The 18,049-nt window shown below is 58.0% G+C and overlaps 1 protein-coding gene and 1 long non-coding RNA gene across 10 annotated transcripts in view; one reads left to right on the plus strand and one right to left on the minus strand.

Moving 5' to 3' along the window:
• LOC115845415 (uncharacterized) overlaps positions 1 to 9,287 on the minus strand; it is a 33,338-nt gene extending 24,051 nt beyond the window's left edge. For 3 of the 5 annotated variants that reach the window (XR_011377053.1, XR_009560322.1, XR_009560324.1), the window contains exon 1: positions 8,818 to 9,173. This is a non-coding gene — a long non-coding RNA (uncharacterized lncRNA). Of the gene's footprint in view, positions 1 to 8,817; positions 9,175 to 9,204 lie in introns of those variants that run through there. The other 2 variants (XR_009560323.1, XR_011377054.1) reach the window with 2 other exon arrangements.
• On the plus strand, positions 9,135 to 17,491 carry GCGR (glucagon receptor). 5 transcript variants are annotated; one of them, XM_060290429.1, is made up of 14 exons: positions 9,135 to 9,385; positions 13,363 to 13,532; positions 13,628 to 13,730; positions 14,481 to 14,588; positions 14,670 to 14,791; positions 14,877 to 14,983; positions 15,057 to 15,213; positions 15,301 to 15,460; positions 15,532 to 15,592; positions 15,873 to 15,942; positions 16,267 to 16,355; positions 16,492 to 16,630; positions 16,709 to 16,750; positions 17,112 to 17,491. In XM_060290429.1, the coding sequence occupies exons 2-14, from the start codon at positions 13,473 to 13,475 to the stop codon at positions 17,331 to 17,333; spliced, it is 1,440 nt and encodes a 479-aa protein (XP_060146412.1). In that variant the 5' UTR covers positions 9,135 to 9,385; positions 13,363 to 13,472; the 3' UTR covers positions 17,334 to 17,491. The 5 variants fall into 5 exon arrangements, with proteins under 5 accessions (XP_060146412.1, XP_060146409.1, XP_060146410.1 ...); XM_060290426.1 differs by having other exon boundaries at positions 15,057 to 15,460; XM_060290427.1 differs by having other exon boundaries at positions 9,135 to 9,295; positions 15,057 to 15,460.
• Positions 17,492 to 18,049: the final 558 nt, after the last annotated feature.

Below are 18,049 nucleotides of genomic sequence, written 5' to 3' on the forward strand. Positions count from 1 at the left end.
GGTCCACCCCATCCCAGACACAATTCCACCAGCTGTGACCCAGCACCCTTTTGCTTTACTTTAAGAAAATACTGAGAGTTCCCTGGTGGCCTAGTAGTTAGGATACCGGGTTTTCACGGCTGTAGCTTGGGTTCAATCCCTGGTCAGGGAACTGAGATCCCGAAAGGGTAGAGTCCTAACCACTAGACCACCAGGGAATTCCCACAGCAGAAACCCTTAAATCCTGCTAGTGGTACTAAAAATCGGCATAATAATTTCAAATAGCAATGGGCCAATATCTAGGGAAATAGCATTATGTCTATTTTAAAAATTGAATGTGTAGTTAAAAGCCTTCCTACAAAAAGACAGCTCCAGGCCCAGATGCTTCACCAGTGAATTCCACCAACATCTAAGGAAGTAATAATGCCAATTTTATACAGACTTCCAGAAAACAGAAGAGGAAGGAGTACTTTCCAGCTCATTTTATGAGGCCAGTATCATCCTGATACCAAAGCCAGACAACTTTATTACAAGAAAATAAAATTACACACTAAAATCCTTAATGAACACAGATGCAAAAATCCTTAATAAAATGTTAGCAAATCTAACCCAGAAATATATAAAAAGGATAATATTTTTGACCAAGTGAAATGTATCCCAGGAATGCAAGGTTGGTAAACATTTGAAAATCAGTATAATTCAGCACAGCAATAGACTAAGAAAGACAAATCAAAAGATAATCTCATAAAAAAGAAAAGACATCTGGGCTTCCCTGGTGGCGCAGTGGTTGGGAGTCCGCCTGCCGGTGCAGAGGACACAGGTTCATGCCCCGGTCCGGGAAGATCCCACATGCCGCGGAGCGGCTGGGCCCGTGAGCCATGGCCGCTGAGCCTGCGCGTCCGCAGCCTGTGCTCCGTGGCGGGAGAGGCCACAGCAGTGGGGGGCCCGCGTGCAGAAAAAAAAAAAAAGAATAAATAAAGAAAGTAGGAGAGTGACTTCCCTGGTGGTGCAGTGGTTAAGAATCTGCCTGACAATGCAGGGGACACGGGTTCGAGCGCTGGTCCAGGAAGATCCCACATGCCACGGAGCAACTAAGCCCGTGCACCACAACTACTGAGCCTGTGCTCTAGAGCTCGCAAGCCACAACTACTGAGCCCACGTGCCACAACTACTGAGCCCGTGTGCCTAGAGCCCATGCTCCACAAGAAGAGAAGCCACCGCAATGAGAAGCTCGCGCACTGCAATGAGTAGCCCCCGCTCGCCGCAACTAGAGAAAGCCCATGCACAGCAGCAAAGACCCAACGTAGCCAAATATAAATAAGTAAAAAATTTATAAAATTAAAAAAAAAAGAAAGTAGGAGAGCAAGCCATTGAACGGGAGAAAATATTTACAAAACATGTATCTGGTGAAGGTCTTGTATTGGAATGTATAAGTAATTTTTTGAAAAGCCAATTTTTTTTTTTTTTTTTTTTTTTGCAGTACGCGGGCCTCTCACTGTTGTGGCCTCTCCCGTTGTGGAGCACAGGTTCCGGACGCGCAGGCTCAGCGGCCATGGCTCACGGGCCCAGCCGCTCCACGGCATGTGGGATCTTCCCGGACCGGGGCACGAACCCGCGTCCCCTGCATTGGCAGGCGGACTCTCAACCACTGCGCCACCAGGGAAGCCCTAAAAAGCCAGTTTTTAATCAGCAATAGATTTGAACAGGTGATTCATAAAAGAAGACATACAGACAGCAAAGAATCACATGAAGAGATGTTGACCATCATTAGTTTTTGGGGAAATGCAAACCAAAACCACAATGAGATACCACTATATATGTAGTGGAATGGCTAAAAAATCAGAATCAACAACCAAAAATCCTGAAGATCCCGAGAGAGCCGAGGGGTCGAGGCGGGGAGGGGGGACGCAGGACGGTGCAGCTGCTCAGAACAAGAGCTTGGCGGTTTGTTATAAAGTTAGTCAAGGGCCTGGGAACCACAGTCCCACTCCGAGGTGTTTCCTCAGGAGAAAGGAAAACACGTGTCCACACAAAGATCTGCACACAACCGTTCAGAGCAGAAGAGTTCACTATGCCAAAAGCTGGGAACAGCCCAAATGTCCACCAACTGGACGAACCACCAAACCTCGGGCCACCCATCCGGGGGAGCAGGACTCAGCAATCAACAGAAGGAACCATTATTACAAGCTGCATCACGGATGGATCTCAGAAGCTTCGCAGTAAGTGAGAAGCCAGGTACAAAAGGCTACATAATCCATTTGTATGTATTCTGGGAAAGGCAGATCTATAGGCAGAGAAATCAGGTGGGTGATGGCCAGGGGCCTGCGGGGGGAGGACAGACTACACGGGGTCCTGAGGGAATTTGGGGGCAACAAAAATGTTCTGTATCTTGTCTGTGGTGGTTACATGACTATATATTTGTCGAAACTCATTCAATTGTACATTTTTCAAGAGTATATCATGTCTCAATAAACCTGACTTTTAACACATGCTATGAAATTAATACATATGTGCATTTGAAAATAAAATACGGTGTTAGTGAGTGTATGTACGGGAACTCTTAAACCCTGCTGCTGGGACCGTGAATGGGCTCATCATTTCCAAAAACAATTGGTCAATATCTAGTGAGGCTGAAGATGTGAAGATGTGCACCCCCTGATAGCACAGCAGTTCACAGCACCCCTCCCCGGGAGAGACCCTGCCCCCTGCATGCACCAAAGGCTTGTCCCGAAATGTTCCTTGCAGCTCTATTGTCATGGTCAAAACAAGAAAGGAAAAGAGGAACAGGGAGAGGCTTCCCTGGTGGCGCAGTGGTTGAGAGTCCGCCTGCCGATGCCCCGGTCCGGGAGGATCCTGCGTGCCGCGGAGCGGCTGGGCCCGTGAGCCATGGCCGCTGAGAATGCGCGTGCGGAGCCTGTGCTCCGCAACGAGAGGGGCCACAGCAGTGAGAGGCCCGCGTACCGCAAAAAAAAAAAAAAAAAAAAAAGGTCAAAGAGGGACAGGGAGGAAGAAAGCCAAATGTCCTCCAACAGAAACATGAACAAAGCAGGTGGGTTTTCCCTGGACGCTGGAATATCATGCAGTTAAATAATCAAGGAATCAGGGTGGTAAGGGATAAATTTAGGAGTTTGGGATCAACAGTACTACATATAGAAAAGATACTATATATAAAAAAGATAAACAACGAGGACCTACTGCATAGCACAGGGAGCTATATTCAGTATCTTGTAATAACTTACAATGGAAAGGAATCTGAAAAAGCATACAGGTATAGATATAACTGAATCACTTTGCTGTACACCTGAAACTAGCACAACGCTGTAAACCAACTATACTTCAAAAATAAATTTCTTTTCAAATAAACAGACCAGAGCCACCTGGGTCAGCATAAACGCAGCCCGAAAGCACATTGCTGAGCACAAGAGCAGATATATCAGACCCGGTGCTTTAAGAACATGCCACGGAATTGTAAATCAACTATACTTCAATAAAAAAAGAAAAAAAAAGAACATGCCGTGGATATCATGAATCATTCCTACATTCGTTTAACAGAAGTATGAAAAACTGAGAGAGAAACACCCAATTCAGGGCAGTGGGAGTTCTGCGGGGAGGGTTGGGCAAGGTCTGGGAACAGCCGGGACTTTAAGAAGAAACTATCTACAGTAGCCACATTCTTCACTCTATCTCCTCACCTGCTGTATTTTCTTCACAGCCCTCAACAGAACCTCACGTTGCAGTAGGAATACACCAATCTGTTGGGTTGTGTATCGTCTGCCTCCTTCTGCTAAGATGTCAGCTGCCCTCTGTCTCCCAGCACCCAGAACAGTGCCTGTCACATTGCAGGGGCTCAATCGATGTTTGAATCGGTCTTGATTTGCACTGTTCAGCATTATCCCGACATCCTGGCACCCCAACCAGAGACGGGCCCTCCCACCTGCTTCTGACCCCTTCCGCCCCCCTTCAATCCAGAGGCATAATGATCTGCATTCACACCGCAGTTGGGCACATTTTGTTGGTGGAAGGGTCAGTGGGCAGCCCGGGGGAGGGGGGTGGGGGCTGTTATTACATTTCCTTATTTATACAGTCTCTTGGCGTTTTTAGAGGGCGCCGCCCAACAGAAATATTACGCAGCACAACTGTGAACCAACGAGTCATTTCAAATATTTTGTATCCACATTTAAAAAGGAAAGGGGGGACTTCTCTGGTGGCACAGTGGTTAAGAATCCACCTGCCAATGCAGGGGACACGAGTTTGAGCCCTGGCCCGGGAAGATTCCACATGCCGTGGAGCAACTAAGCCCAGGCTCCACAACTACTGAGGCTGCGCTCTAGAGCCCACGAGCCACAACTACTGAGCCCATGTGCCACAACTACTGAAGCCCACGTGCCTAGAGCCCGTGCTCCACAACAAGAGAAGCCACCGCAGTGAGAAGCCCACGCACCGCAACAAAGAGTAGACCCTGCTCACCGCAACTAGAGAAAGCCCACGCACGGCAATGAAGACCCAATGCAGCCAAAAATAAATAAACAAAATAAATAAATTTTTTTTAAAAAGGAAAAGGAACAGGTGAAATTAACTTTAGTAATACCTTTTATTTAAACCAATTTGTCAGGAAGAGGATCCCTTCAACATGTGACCAGCACACACAATTCCTGATACTTTACATTCTGTTTTTTTTTTTGTTTTTTTTTTTTTTTTGCTGTACACGGGCCTCTCACTGTTGTGGCCTCCCCCGTTGTGGAGCACAGGCTCCGGACGCGCAGGCTCAGCGGCCATGGCTCATGGGCCCAGCCGCTCCGCGGCATGTGGGATCTTCCCGGACCGGGGCACAAACCCGTGTCCCCTGCATCGGCAGGCGGACTCTCAACCACTGCGCCACCAGGGAAGCCCTACGTTCTGTTTTTGTACTAAGCCTTCAAAATCCAGTATCTTCTTGACTGGCATGGCACCCGCTCCATGCTGGGTGGCTCAACCTCGAGCTTCTTAAGAAGAGCTGTGTGGGAAGTAAGAGTCCTCTGGTGTCTGGAAATGTCCTGTTCTGCCCTAGCACCTGCAGCACGACCTGGAGGATGGTGGGCCTGGAGAGAGGATGTGAGGTGAGAAGTCCTGTCCCTGGGAATGTGGCTCGCTTGGCTGCTGGCGACAGGTCTTATGCCACGCTGAGCAGTGCCCTCTCCGGGAGACCTACGTTCACACTCTAGAAACTTTCAGTATCTTCTCTTTATTCTGATGACTTTGAAACTTCATGATAATGCAACGTGGTGGAGTTTTTGAATCCGTTAGCTGGTTTGCTGTTTTTACTGTGCTGGCCGCTTGGCGGCTTTTCCACTACAGAGGTTCTGGGAAGAGCTCTGTATTATTTGTTCACAGTTGTCTCCTCCTCCTCTGATCTCATTTTGGAAACTCTGTCCCTCAAGTGCTAGGCTTTCTGCACAGATCCTCCACCATCTCTTATCTTCGCTTTCCTAGTTTCTGTCTCTCAGATTTTTGTTCTTTCTTCTGTGAGATTTCCTCAACTCATTCTTTCAATCCTTCTATTAAATTTTTAAGTTTTTAGATTCTTTTTTTAAATTTCACAAGGACTCTTTCATTATTAGCTGGTCTCTGTATTAGCTCTGTTTCATCCAGTGTCCTCTTTTCCATTGGTTCTCAGTTTCTCAGGAATGTCTGAGCGAGGCACCAGGATGCAGCTTAGTGCCCATTCGCTGGGGCTTTGGGTTGTTCCCTTTTCTGATTCCTATAGCCTGTGAATGGTTGAGTAAAGTCTGACATATCCACACAATAGAATACTAAGTACCCAGGTACCATGGTGTTGAGAAGACCTCTTATTAAGATGGGGAAATGCTTATGTTACCAGCTATGCTGGGAAAGCTGGACACAAAACTCTATCAAAAGCAACAGTAGGGGACTTCCCTGGTGGCGCAGTGGTTAAGAATCTGCCTGCGAACGCAGGATACACAGGTTCAAGCCCTGGTCCAGGAAGATCCCACATGCTGCGGAGCAACTAAGCCTGTGTGCCACAACTACTGAGCCTGCTCTCTAGAGCCTGCGAGCCCCAACTACTGAAGCCCACGCGCCTAGAGCCCGTGCTCCGCAACAAGAGAAGCCACCGCAATGAGAAGCCCGTGCACCGCAACAAAGAGTAGCCCCAGCTCTCAGCAACTAGAGAAAACCTGTGTGCAGCAGCGAAGACCCAATGCAGCCAAAAACTAAATAAATGAATAAATAATAAATTAAAAAAAAAAAAGAATCTGCCTGCCAGTGCAGGGGACACGGGTTCGAGCCCTGGTCCAGGAAGATCCCACATGCCGCGGAGCAAATAAGCCCATGTGCCACAACTACTGAGCCCGCGTGCCACAACTACTGAAGCCCTCGCACCTAGAGCCCGTGCTCCGCAACAAGAGAAGCCACTGCAATAAGAAGCCTGTGCACCGCAACGAAGAGTAGCCCCTGCTCACCGCAACTTGAGAAAGCCCGCACGCAGCAATGAAGACCCAACGCAGCCAAAAACAATTAATTAATTTAAAAAAAGCAACAGTAAAGAGACCTGAAAGGAACCACCCTGCGACATTAACAGCAGCTCTGTCTGGGGGCACCATCTCTTTTCCCCCTGAATCCTTTCCTGCAGCTCCACATTTTCTGGGTCCTGATGCGCCGGGGGGTCCCTCTGCCCTGGGTTTCTGCCCAGCACCACCCAGTCTGGCCACCTCTTTCTTGGCCACTTATCAACATCTCCCGCCCAGAACTCGATGCTGGGGTGTCTGGTTCTCCCTGCCAGGCTCTGTGCGCAGTACCAGTTCATGACACTCAGCCAGATGCCTGAATTGAGCTCTGCTGGTGTACTCTTCAGAGCCCACAGCGCAGACACACGGAACAGCACTCCTGTGGCTGTGGAGGGCAGCCCCCAACCCCGGCCTGCCCTGGCACACAGGAGTCAGCACACCTCCAGGGTGCCACCCCCATCGGGACCCTCAGGGACCCAGTGATGGACAGACCCCTTCCTCACTTCCCAGACCTCCAATGCTCCGTGGGAAGGCCCAGCCCCCTTCATTCCCAGTTTCTGCTCTATTTATGTCTTATGAATTCAGTTATGTAAATAAAGGTGGCCCAGCCCAGGAAGGCACCCCCTCCTCCATCTCTTCCCTCTCCCTCCCGCTTCTGCTCCCCACTGTGTCCACACATTTCAAGTATGCCCCCCCCCATTTCATACATTTATGAATAAACTCTACATTTATTCTTTCACATCTCTTCCTGCTAGAACCCAACTCGGGCCACCCAGCCCCTCCCCCAGACTGCTGGGCCTCCACCCAACCAGAATTTCCTCAGGAAAATAAGTTCCAGAGAGGGAAGGGCCTCTCTGAAGGTCACACAGCAGGATGACCTCCCAGCTCCTCAGATTCATCCCACCTCTGAGAAGAACCTGCAGCTTCTCCCCTAGGCCTCACAGCCACCCAGCGTGGTGTCAGTGACCCTGCTCACAGGCAGGAGCCCACCCGGATCACAAGCAAGACCCCAAGATCACAGCTGTAGGGAGAGTAGGGGGCACCTACGCAGACCTCTGTTGCCCGTACGGGTGCCCTGCCCCAAGAGAAGTGGGAGGAGAGCTGGAAGAGGGGTGCAAGGGAAGGGGGGAGGAGGATCTCGGAAGGCTCCCCTCCCCCAGCACCTGCATCCAGCACCAGCGCGTTCGGCCCTATGCAAGCAGCCCAGACTTTCTGACCTTTGCTTCTGACGTTTGTCTTCTGGCGACTGCCTGAACCAAAACAGGCTGCTCTGGGGACAGGGTTCCAGGTGGGCTGGTAAGAATGGGGGTCTGGAGGGCACCCCCAGAAATGCCCCTCCTCCTGAGCCTTCAGACAGTGGCAGGGCAGGTTACCAAGCACCAGCTACCTGTGGGTATGTCACAGGGTGCTGGGACCAACTTCAGCTCTGCTCTGGGGGCTGGAGGGAGGGGGGAGCCATGGGTAGGGGAGAACCACGGGTTCCAATGTCCCCCAAAACAGCAGTAGGGAGAAGGGCCCCAAAGACAAAGGACAGCATCTAACAAAAGAGCTGACCCAGTGGGCCAGGGAGGGCATCCCAGGGTGATGGTGGCCAGACAGTGGTTGACAGTGGAGAGGTAGCCCAGACAGATTCCAGAGAAATGCGACAGGGAGAATCAGGATTTGGTGATGCACTGGAGACCTCAAGATCCCTGCCAGGAGTCCAGCAGGTGGGTGGGCAGAGGAAGTACATTCAGGAGATGGGAACGGGTCAGGGGAGAGGGGTCCTGGTGGGGTCCTGGGCATCTGGCAGTGGGAACATTAGGAACTGTCCAAGGGAAAGTGGAGGGGAATGCAGAGAGAAGGAGGTGGGAACGCCAGCCTGGAAGCCAGAGCCATGGGAGAACTTTCCAGAAGGAGGGCATGACCATCCATGTCCCCAGATACTGAAAGGCCAGGAAAGATGAGGCCCCAAAGTGTGCATGAGATTTGGTGACCCTGCGGTCACTGGGGGCTGACTGCTGGGGTGTGTGGGGCGGGGGGGGTGTCCCGGAGGGAGGGGTTGTGCTGTTGGATGAACGGTGCTGGAGGGTGCTTAAGGGAGATGGCGCGGTACCCTCGGGCTTAAAGAGGCACCCCAGGGGCCGCCCTTCCCCGCCTTGGCCCCCCACTCCACTCCGGCGCGGTGGGAGGGTCGCCTAGGAGCCACGGTGCGGGGTTAAGTGAGGGGTCAGTCCTTCCGACAATCAGTACCCGGGAAAGAAGCTGTGAGGGCCCGGGAACGCGGAGGAGACGAGAGGAAGGGGCGTGGAGTCACAGCCCCCACGCCCGGCCGCGCGCCCGCCACACACCGCACCTGTCCATCCACCGCTGCTGTCCCCGCGGGGAGCTGCCGTCTGCCGGCCCTGTTCGCCCGGGCGGGGGTCTGCCGAGTGAGCTCTGGGTTGGGAGTTCTGCCGGGCGGGGTCCGCGGGGAGGGCCCCGTGGGGTAGGAGTCCGCAAGGCAGGAGTCGGGCACGGGTGCGCGGGGAGGGGTCTGCGGGCAGGGGCTCCCGGGCCCGCAGTCGCTCCCCGAGGCGCGGCAGGAGGGCGGAGGCGCGGGCGGGGACCCTCGGGCCGCTCCCGCCCCGCCCCCGCCCCCTCCTCCTCTCCCTCCGCCGCCGCGGAGCGTAGCCGCCGGAAAGTTTGCTAGAGGCTGGCGCGGGGCGCGGGGCGCGGGCGCGGAGCCGGCGCCGACCCTGACCTGGCAGCGCCGTGGAGACGAGCGGCGGCCGGCCCCTAACCCGTGCGCGCGGAGGACTACGGGAATCGCGAAGCGGCCGGAGCGGCGCGCGGTGAGCACCTGGGCCAGGCTCGAGAACACGTTCCCGGCCGGGGGCCGAAGGCGGGAGCGCGGGACTGGCCGGCGTGGACCCCTATCTTAGGTGGGCGGTCTCGGGCCCCGGGTGTCGCCGTCCTCATTGCCGTCGGACACCCCGTTCCCAACCCCAGGATGCGCCCTTCCAGCTCGGTCAACCTGGTTCCGCACTATCGAGAAAGTTGGGGGTCTCAGCGCTTCCCCCGTCCTCTCCTCCCTGGGGAGCGCGTCTCGGGGAAAAGGGTGGGGTGTCTGTGAGCGCCAGGCGCGCTGTCCTGCTGCCCATCTCCGCTCCCGACTCCTCCCTCCAGCACCCCCGCTTCCCCGCGCCCCCCCCGCCCCGCGCATACACAGAACCTCGGAGACACCCCCAGAGGCGCGGGGGGCAGCCCTGCTTCCCTCCAGCTGGCCCCTGCTTCCCAAAGCTCTCCAGCAGTATCTTGGTTACCCGAGTTTCCCCGGAGGGGCCGAGGGGCGTCATGCGCGGAGCCTACACTTGTCACTTTGATCCGCAGGGAGGGCAGGTCACTGCCCTGCCTGCTCCTTCCTCTCCGGCGGCCCCCACTCACACTTCTGGGCCGCAGGATTTCTGCCCCCACCAGAAACGGACTGACTCCTGAGGTCTGGGCGCCCGCATCTTCCGAGGACCTGTCCAGGCTGTTTTCGGCCCTTCTGTGCTGGGGGATGAGGGTTGGTGGGGGAGTAGCACCCTGGCCCACATCCAGGGCCGCCCTGCCCCCACAGAGTGGGAGGAGGACGCAGGAATCAGGCTTTGTCAACAACCTGTGGCCCCTGATCCCGCCCTGGGGCCATGACCTTCCGATACTTGCTCTGGTTTCACAAACACCCCCCACCCCCATACCCATCAGAGGCTGGCAGGCCTCAACCACACCTATTCAGATCCTGGGAGGAGCTGGGGTGACCAGCGCCCCACTCTCCTCCATGGAGATCCACCCATCCTGGGGGCCCCTCCCCCAGCTGCAGGTCTGGGAGTCCTGGGGCATCCCCAGGGGAAACTGGAGAAACAGCTGAGCTTTGAGCACCCAGGAGTGGTGTGTTCTGCCAGGCGGGGAGACAGAACACCGGTCAGCCAGCCCGTGGTGGAGAGCGGGGGCTGGGAAAGAGAGGAGGGGGTGGGCTGGGGCCGGGGGAAAGCTGGCCCTCCTTCCCACTCCACCAGAGTCTCTGATCCTGAGCTATCTGTGCTGGGCAGGTGCAGTCCAGGGCCAGAGAGGGAGCGAAGCCTCCAGGTCCATGAAGGGAGAAGGCTTGGTCCCTGGCCGGTAGTCCCCCGCCTCCCCCCGCCGGGGAGGGTAATAAGGTGGAAGACGGCAGCCCTGACGCCAAGGCCAATGGGAGGCTTGGAGCGGCACCTCCGCACCCCAGATATTTATCCCTGGGGCTGGCAGGCTGCCTCTGGGGTTTCAGTGTCCCCCACGGAAGGGAGGGGCCTGCACGTGATAATCTGTCCTTCCCGTCGAGCGGCACATCTCATTGTCCTCCATGTTGTTGAGGAGGCAGGGACTTTTCAAGTAGGGAAACCGAGGCTCTGAGAAGTTGAATTATTTACCCTTGGTCCCGGGACCAGAACTGGGCCTTGCAACGTCCCCCGCTCCTGTGGCGGCAGCCTCACACCTGGGTGCTCAGGGCAGGGACCTTAGAACCTCAGCCTTGCACAGCTGAAAGTCGTTCCACAGCCCCACACTCTGCCCAGTCCTCAGAGAAGTGTCTAGATATCTTGCCCGTACTCCCCTGACAGGCATGGGAGCCTCATCCGCTTCTGCCCCTTGTGTTTCTATCAGAGACTTAGTGAGAGGTATCATCCTCTGCCTCTTGTATTGGTTGGGGGGTGCTGAGGCCCTGATCCCTAGGGACGTGGGGCCACCGTTGCTCTGAGCTGGGGTACCAGCTTGTGATCTGTAGGTGCTGAACTGTGTGGGGCAAATCTTCAAGGATTCCCAGCCCCACGTACCAGACCAGGGATGGGAGTAGGGGTCATGGAAAGGCCTCCCTACTCCTCTGCTCTGGCTGCCATCGGAGGGGCAGTGAAGGAGGGGCCCCAGGGCAGCCCATCCCTCTCTCCCCTCTACCCCCGGGCTCAACTTCTCTCTGTGGTTCCCAGACTAACCGACCCCTAGCTGGAAGGCAGGCTGCTTGGGTGTGGCCCCGCCTACCTTGGGTTCTCCTAACAGCCCTAGGAGGTCAGCAAGGTGAACTCCCACTTTTCAGATGGGAAAGTCGAGGCACAGCCTGGCCACCACACCCCAGCTGGACTCTGAGGGGCTGACATTTTGCCTTGGAGCTCCTCACTGGACTATCCCCGCAGCTTCATCCTCCCTTCACCACCGGCTGCAGGGCCCCTGGGCAGGGGGCAGTATCCTTCCTCCCCATGTTCCCTGCCTGCATCTCCACTGTCTACTCCACCCCAGCCATCCCTTGTCACTCTCCCCTTGCCCTGCCCCCAGAGCCTCTAGCCATCCAGGCTGCCCTTGTCTCCCTGACCTTCCCAGCCACCTCCCCTCCTCCAGCAGCTGGTCACAGTGGTCCTCATCCACCTGGCTCCGTGGCCTCGGTGGGCAAGGGCAGGGCAGAAGACCGGGCTGTTTGATAAGAATCAGGAGATAAGGCCCCTTGGGCTAGGGACACCTGAACTGCCCCTTGTCCTCCACCCGCCTGGGGGCTACTCCCCTGAGAAGGCCCGCCGCTCTGGCTCCTCCACCTGGACCAGGGCCTGGGGACCAGCCACTACTGGGCCCTGCCTCACCAGGCCTGACCTGCGCTGTGGCCCAAGGGCCAGGGTGAGGAGCCCCACAGCAGGCTATGGTCCAGGTACCCACCCCATGTGGTGGCATCTCAGGGTCCCGTTAGGGGTGAGGAGTGAATCACAGAGGAGCCCACGTGAGTTGGCCAATGAGGGCCCATCTGGACTCTGATGGGAGGAGGCTGAGATCCAGGGTTGTCCAGCAACCCTCCACCTTCAGTCACAGCCTGCATCCCTCCTCCCCACCTTCTCCCTGGCTTCTCCCAGGCACTGCCTTCCAGCCAGCCAGTTTCGTCCATCTGTCCATCCATCGGTCCATCACATGCTCACTCTGTGGCAGGATGCCATCCACAGCCCTAAGGGGGCTTGCATGAGTAGTTCCTAGGGGCCCCACCCCTAGGCCCCAAAGGAATCCCCTTCCTACTGCCCTTGTGGGATTCAGTGGACCAGAAGACGGACTCTGGAAGCAGTGACACGATGACTTACGGGGCTGCTGATGCCCCCAGTGCAGGCTCCGGACAGGACCAGGCACCTCAGGTCCCCCCTGCAGGCACCACGAGGGCAGGGGTCCTGTGTCTGAGCCCCCGGCAGCTGGCAGCGCTAATCTCAAAGGAATGCGCTGCAGCTGCCTGCATGCTATGGCCCATGGGACCCAGGAAGCCCGGCCGGAGTCTTGGGCGTGGCCCAAGGGAGCACCTAGACACCCCAGTCCTGGGCAAGGGGGCATGGATGTGACAGGGACCACCCTAAGCATATGCTTGGCACTCCTGGCCCCTGCCAAGTCTGGGAGCTGGCCCGGGGTCACCTTGATAACCATGCCCCTGGGGACCAAGTGATGGATGGTCCTGGTACCCTGCCCCAGCCTGCCATGCTGACTTTCCCAGGAGCTAAGAATAGGTGGGAAAAATAGCGAGAGCCGAAGGGAGGAGTTGGGCAGCTAGGGAGGCTGCTCCCTCCTCTGACATCTTTGGTACCAGGCAGGACTGGGGCCGCTTAACCAACATGTAGGAGAGGGGCTCTGGGACTGTCAGAGCCGCCACACAGACAGCCACGGTCTGTGAGATGGAGCAGCCCCCAGGACCCTGGGCAGAACCCCCAGGTGCAGGGCCAGACCCCCAACCTGCCACTGGCAGAGTGACCATTTCTGGCATCCCCTCCCTCCCAGCCCCCACTTCATTAGTAGGATTCGGAGACTCAGAGGGATGGTTTTAGGGGAGCAGGACACCCTGCTGATCACAGCGGAGACCAGCTGGGCCTCTTTACTCCTGGGTGTCCCTGCACAGACCCTGCTGCTCTGATACTCAGCAGCCCCCAGAGGAGAGTGCACCTACGAGGACCTCTTTGCCCCAGCTGTGCAACCCCAGCCAGATGTGGGGGGCAGCTGCCCAGAGGCATGCCCCCCATCCTGCCACGCTGCCCCCACCTCCTCCTGCTTCTGCTGCTGGCCTGCCAGGTGAGCGCTGCTGCCAGTCCCCCTGTCCCACCAGCCTGCCTGCCCCTCATGCTGACGCCAGCCTGTCCCCTCTGTCCATCCATCTGTACCCCCAGCCGCAGGCCCCCTCCGCTCAGGTGATGGACTTCCTGTTTGAGAAGTGGAAGCTCTATGGCGATCAGTGTCTCTACAACCTGAGCCTGCTGCCCCCCCCAACTGGTGAGCCCCGCCTTCGGCCCGAGTGCAGTCCCCCCAACCCCCACCCACCATTTACAGGTGAGGAAATTGAGCCATAGAGAAGCTGGTGACTAGCCCAGGGCCACAGACCAGGACATTTAAGAAATGGTAGAACTGCCCCAGAACTGGGATGTTTCGTGCCCCTCCCCTGCTGCTGGGCACCCCTCAGGCCCACGGCCTGGACACCGTCTTTCCTCCCATGGAGCAAAGCCTCGTGGCCCAGGAGGCAGACAGTGTGTGGGGGAGGTGGACCGAGAGGGGCAGGCAGAGGGCACCAGGGCTGGTGAGGGGGAAGGAGATGGGCCATTACCTGGAGTGCTCAGGCAGACTGAGGTACAGCGTTCTGGGCAAGTTCTGAAGATCACTCAGGTGCAAAGAGAGACACTGGGGCGGGAGGAGCTGCCTGGGAGGCCGAGCCATTGTTTGGGGGAGGAAGGGGGCCGGTGCTGGGCCCAGAAGGATGCCAACAGAATTGGGGTTCAGCCTCCAGAGGTGGAAGTGCTGCTAGAAGGGCACTAGGAAGAGGGAAGACCCTGGGTGGAGATGCGGAGTATCTGAGGGGAGGTGGCCGGGCAGAGCTGGAGCTCAGGATCAGGCTGGACAGAGGCGTCCAGGGCAGGCAGGATGGTGAGGGAGATCTGGGAGGCTGCCTTCTGGGGCGCAAAGAGCGTACAACAGGGGGCTGTGCAGGCGAGGCCCTGCTGAGGAGCAACCCTGTCCCCGCCTCTGCAGAGCTGGTCTGTAATAGAACCTTTGACAAATATTCCTGCTGGCCGGACACCCCTCCCAACACCACAGCCAACATCTCCTGCCCCTGGTACCTGCCCTGGCACCACAAAGGTAACCACAGCAGGGATGTGGGGGGTTGGCAGAGGGGGCTCAGCCCAGGGGCGGGGAGCTGATCAGAGCCTGCCCCCGCAGTGCAGCACCGCCTCGTCTTCAAGAGGTGTGGGCCTGATGGGCAGTGGGTACGTGGGCCGCGGGGGCAGCCATGGCGAAATGCTTCCCAGTGCCAGATGGACGACAAGGAGCTTGAGGTCCAGGTCAGCCCGTGGCAGGTGCAGTGGGGGCTTGGGGGGAGGGGCAAGATGGCCCTCTCCAGCCCTGACTGGCCACTGCGATTTGCAGAAGGAGGTGGCCAAGATGTACAGCAGCTTCCAGGTGATGTACACCGTGGGCTACTCCCTGTCCCTGGGGGCCCTGCTCCTGGCCCTGGCCATCCTGCTGGGCCTCAGGTATGCCCACTGCCCTGCTCATGGGGGGCCCCAGCGGGCAGGGTGGGCGGGGACTGACTCATTGTCCCCACAGCAAGCTGCACTGCACCCGAAACTACATCCACGTGAACCTGTTCGCGTCCTTCGTGCTCAAGGCCAGCTCTGTGCTGGTCATCGACACACTGCTCAAGACCCGCTACAGCCAGAGGATTGGGGACGACTTCAGCGTGAGCATCTGGCTGAGTGACGGGGTGAGCTCCCAGATCCGGCCTCTTGGCCTCCGGGCCCTGGGCGGCAGGCAGCTGGGAGGCCCGCACTCATGCTGCCCCCGCGGCCAGGCAGTGGCCGGCTGCCGGGTGGCCGCGGTGTTCATGCAGTACGGCGTCGTGGCCAACTACTGCTGGCTGCTGGTGGAGGGCGTGTACTTGCACAGCCTGCTGAGCTTCGCCACCATCCCTGAAAGGAGCTGCTTCCCCCTCTACCTGGGCATCGGCTGGGGTGAGTGGGCCGGTGCGCAGGGGGCCGGCGGGCTGGCCAGGGCCACGGGACCACAGCTGTTCTCCCCACAGGTGCCCCCATGCTGTTTGTCACCCCCTGGGTGGTGGTCAAGTGTCTGTTTGAGAACATCCAGTGAGTATCTGACTGGCGGGCCAGCAGGGGGATTCGCCTCTCCTGGCTGGGAGGTGCTGGGCTGGCCCCGTGGGGAATGGCCATGTGGCTCAGAGTGTGGGAGTGGCTCAGGGGTCTCCGGCCAGAGGCAGTGGGGGGCACTAAGCAAACCTGGTTCCCCGGGGGTGGAGGTCATTGGTAATTATCTCCCTTCTTTTCCTGAGGCACTAATTAGATCCCAAGGAATCAGGGGGCGGGGGGCTACGAGGCTGCCAGGACACGAGCAGGCCCCACCCTGCAGGTGCTGGACCAGCAATGACAACATGGGCTTCTGGTGGATCCTGCGCTTCCCCGTCTTCCTGGCCATCCTGGTGAGGAAATGAGGCACCTGCTGGCACCGCAGGGAGGGCCGGGAGGCTGCTGGCCTTGGCCCCCCAGTCCCTTCCTTCCTCATCGGCCTGCAGCAGCCTGAGGAGACAGACAGCATCCTGCCTGGCTGGACAGGGAGGGAGGCCTGGCACTCACCCAGGACACTGGCTGGCGCCCTGGGTCTTGGGCCAGGCTGTCCATCCTTGACTGGGTGCCCACAGCCCCAGGGCCCCAGGAGCCAGGGTCTGTCTGGCTGCCAGGCCCACCTCCAGGAGGGACAGGTGGGGGCCAAGAGCTGCCCTGAGCTGTGTCCCCCACACACACAGATCAACTTCTTCATCTTCATCCGCATCCTTCACCTCCTGGTGGCCAAGCTGCAAGCCCACCAGATGCGCTATACTGACTACAAATTCCGGTGGGTGTGGGCGTTGGGAGTGGGAGGGCACCAGGCGGCTTGCGGAATCCCGGGGGCCAGAGGGAGTGTAGGTGGGAGTGGGGGCACCAGAGCCCCAGGGGGTGCTGGGCTGGTGGCTCAGTCTCTGCCCCCGCAGGCTGGCCAAGTCCACGCTGACCCTCATCCCCCTGTTGGGGGTCCACGAGGTGGTGTTTGCCTTTGTGACCGACGAGCATGCCCAGGGCACCCTGCGCTCCGCCAAGCTCTTCTTCGACCTCTTCCTCAGCTCCTTCCAGGTGCCTGCCCGCCCCTTAACCAATAGCCCAACCCCCAGGCCAGCCTGGGTGCAGCCCTGACCTCCCCCATCTCTCCAGGGCCTGCTGGTGGCTGTTCTCTACTGTTTCCTCAACAAGGAGGTAGGTGAGGGGGGTGTGGGTCTGGAACCAGCGCTGGGGTTGGGGTCAGGGGGAGTGTAGACATCCTGGCCCCACCCCTCAGGTGTGAGCCCTTCGTGTCCACCTGCACTTACTGGGCTCAGTTTCCAGGACGCTGGGTGTCAGGCCTGCTGAGATGGGTCAGCCTCAGCCCGTCCTCAGGGAGTGCACCTGAGGGTGAGGGGGTCCCCAGGTGTTCCCAGACCCCAGCGTTCTGTGGTGACAGAGCCTGCCTGGCTCCACACCCAGGGCCCAATAGCCCTTCAAGGCCAGGGGGTTGGGGATCCTGAGAGGGTGGCACGGGCAGGCCCTGGGACTGGCCCGACCCACCTGCCCACCCCAGGTGCAGTCGGAGTTGCTGCGGCGCTGGCATCGCTGGCGTGAGGGCAAAGCACTGCAGGAGGAGTGCCATGTCGGCAGCCACACGGCCAGGCCCACTGGTGGCCCCCCCAGTGAGAAGCTGCTGCTCTCAAGGGGCAGTGGCAGCAACAGGACTAGCCAGGACCCCTCTACGGAGACCCACTTGGCTGGCGGCCTCCCTGGATTGGCTGAGAACCCCTTCTGAAGCCCCCTGGAACTTCAGCTGTGGCTGGACTCAGGTGCCCAGAGAGGGCATCACTGGACAATCCATAACCGATGCCCAGCAGAGGCAAGAGCGTGGGAGCCAGACAGCACCCTGCTGTCCACATGTTCCCCAGTGTGGTGGTCTGAGGGGCACCTGCTCTGTGCCAAGGGGTGGGGGAGGGGATGTGGCGGGGAAGCTGTTCTGTGAATGCATGCCCGTGTGTCCCCGTGTGTGTCAGTGTGTCTGAGTTAGAGAAAACATGTGTCCTCCAACAATAAAGAGCTCTGTGCTCACCCTGGGTGGACAGCTGGGCTGGAGGAGAGGGGCCAGCTGGGCCCAGGGCCTCCCCGTGAGAAGGGAGCAGCCGTGGACGGCCCGTGCTGGCTTGCTCCTTCTAGACTTCTCCTTGTTGCCCCATCATACAGGTGAATTGGAGCTGGAATCCCTGAGGTTGTGTGTGAGTGGTGGCTGGTGGTGCCCCACCAGCACGTGCCATCTCCAGCCCTCGCGCCAGGGTTGGGGGGGGTGGCTCACCCCCACCCCGGGCCAGAGTGGATGGGCCCCACTCAGTCTTGGCCCCTCAACCCCCGGAGTGTCACCATTCGCCCGCAGAGGGGCATGAAGGGCGTCAATGGCCGAGGGAAGCCACCGACATCACAGTCCTTCTACCAACCCCACATGAACATCCCTGGCTCCCTGCTAGAGCCGAAGCCGGG

Source organism: Globicephala melas, chromosome 20 (genome assembly GCF_963455315.2).
Source record: "Globicephala melas chromosome 20, mGloMel1.2, whole genome shotgun sequence".
Taxonomy (NCBI): domain Eukaryota; kingdom Metazoa; phylum Chordata; class Mammalia; order Artiodactyla; family Delphinidae; genus Globicephala; species Globicephala melas.

What these genes read in the sequence shown, in the direction of transcription:
- GCGR (XM_060290426.1), top strand. Translation starts at nt 13,473, where the DNA reads ATGCCCCCCATCCTGCCACGCTGCCCCCACCTCCTCCTGCTTCTGCTG. An exon ending in TTCTGCTGCTGGCCTGCCAG is followed by an intron (nt 13,533 to 13,627) that starts GTGAGCGCTGCT and finishes CTGTACCCCCAG; the next exon opens with CCGCAGGCCCCCTCCGCTCA. An exon ending in CCTGCCCTGGCACCACAAAG is followed by an intron (nt 14,589 to 14,669) that starts GTAACCACAGCA and finishes CTGCCCCCGCAG; the next exon opens with TGCAGCACCGCCTCGTCTTC.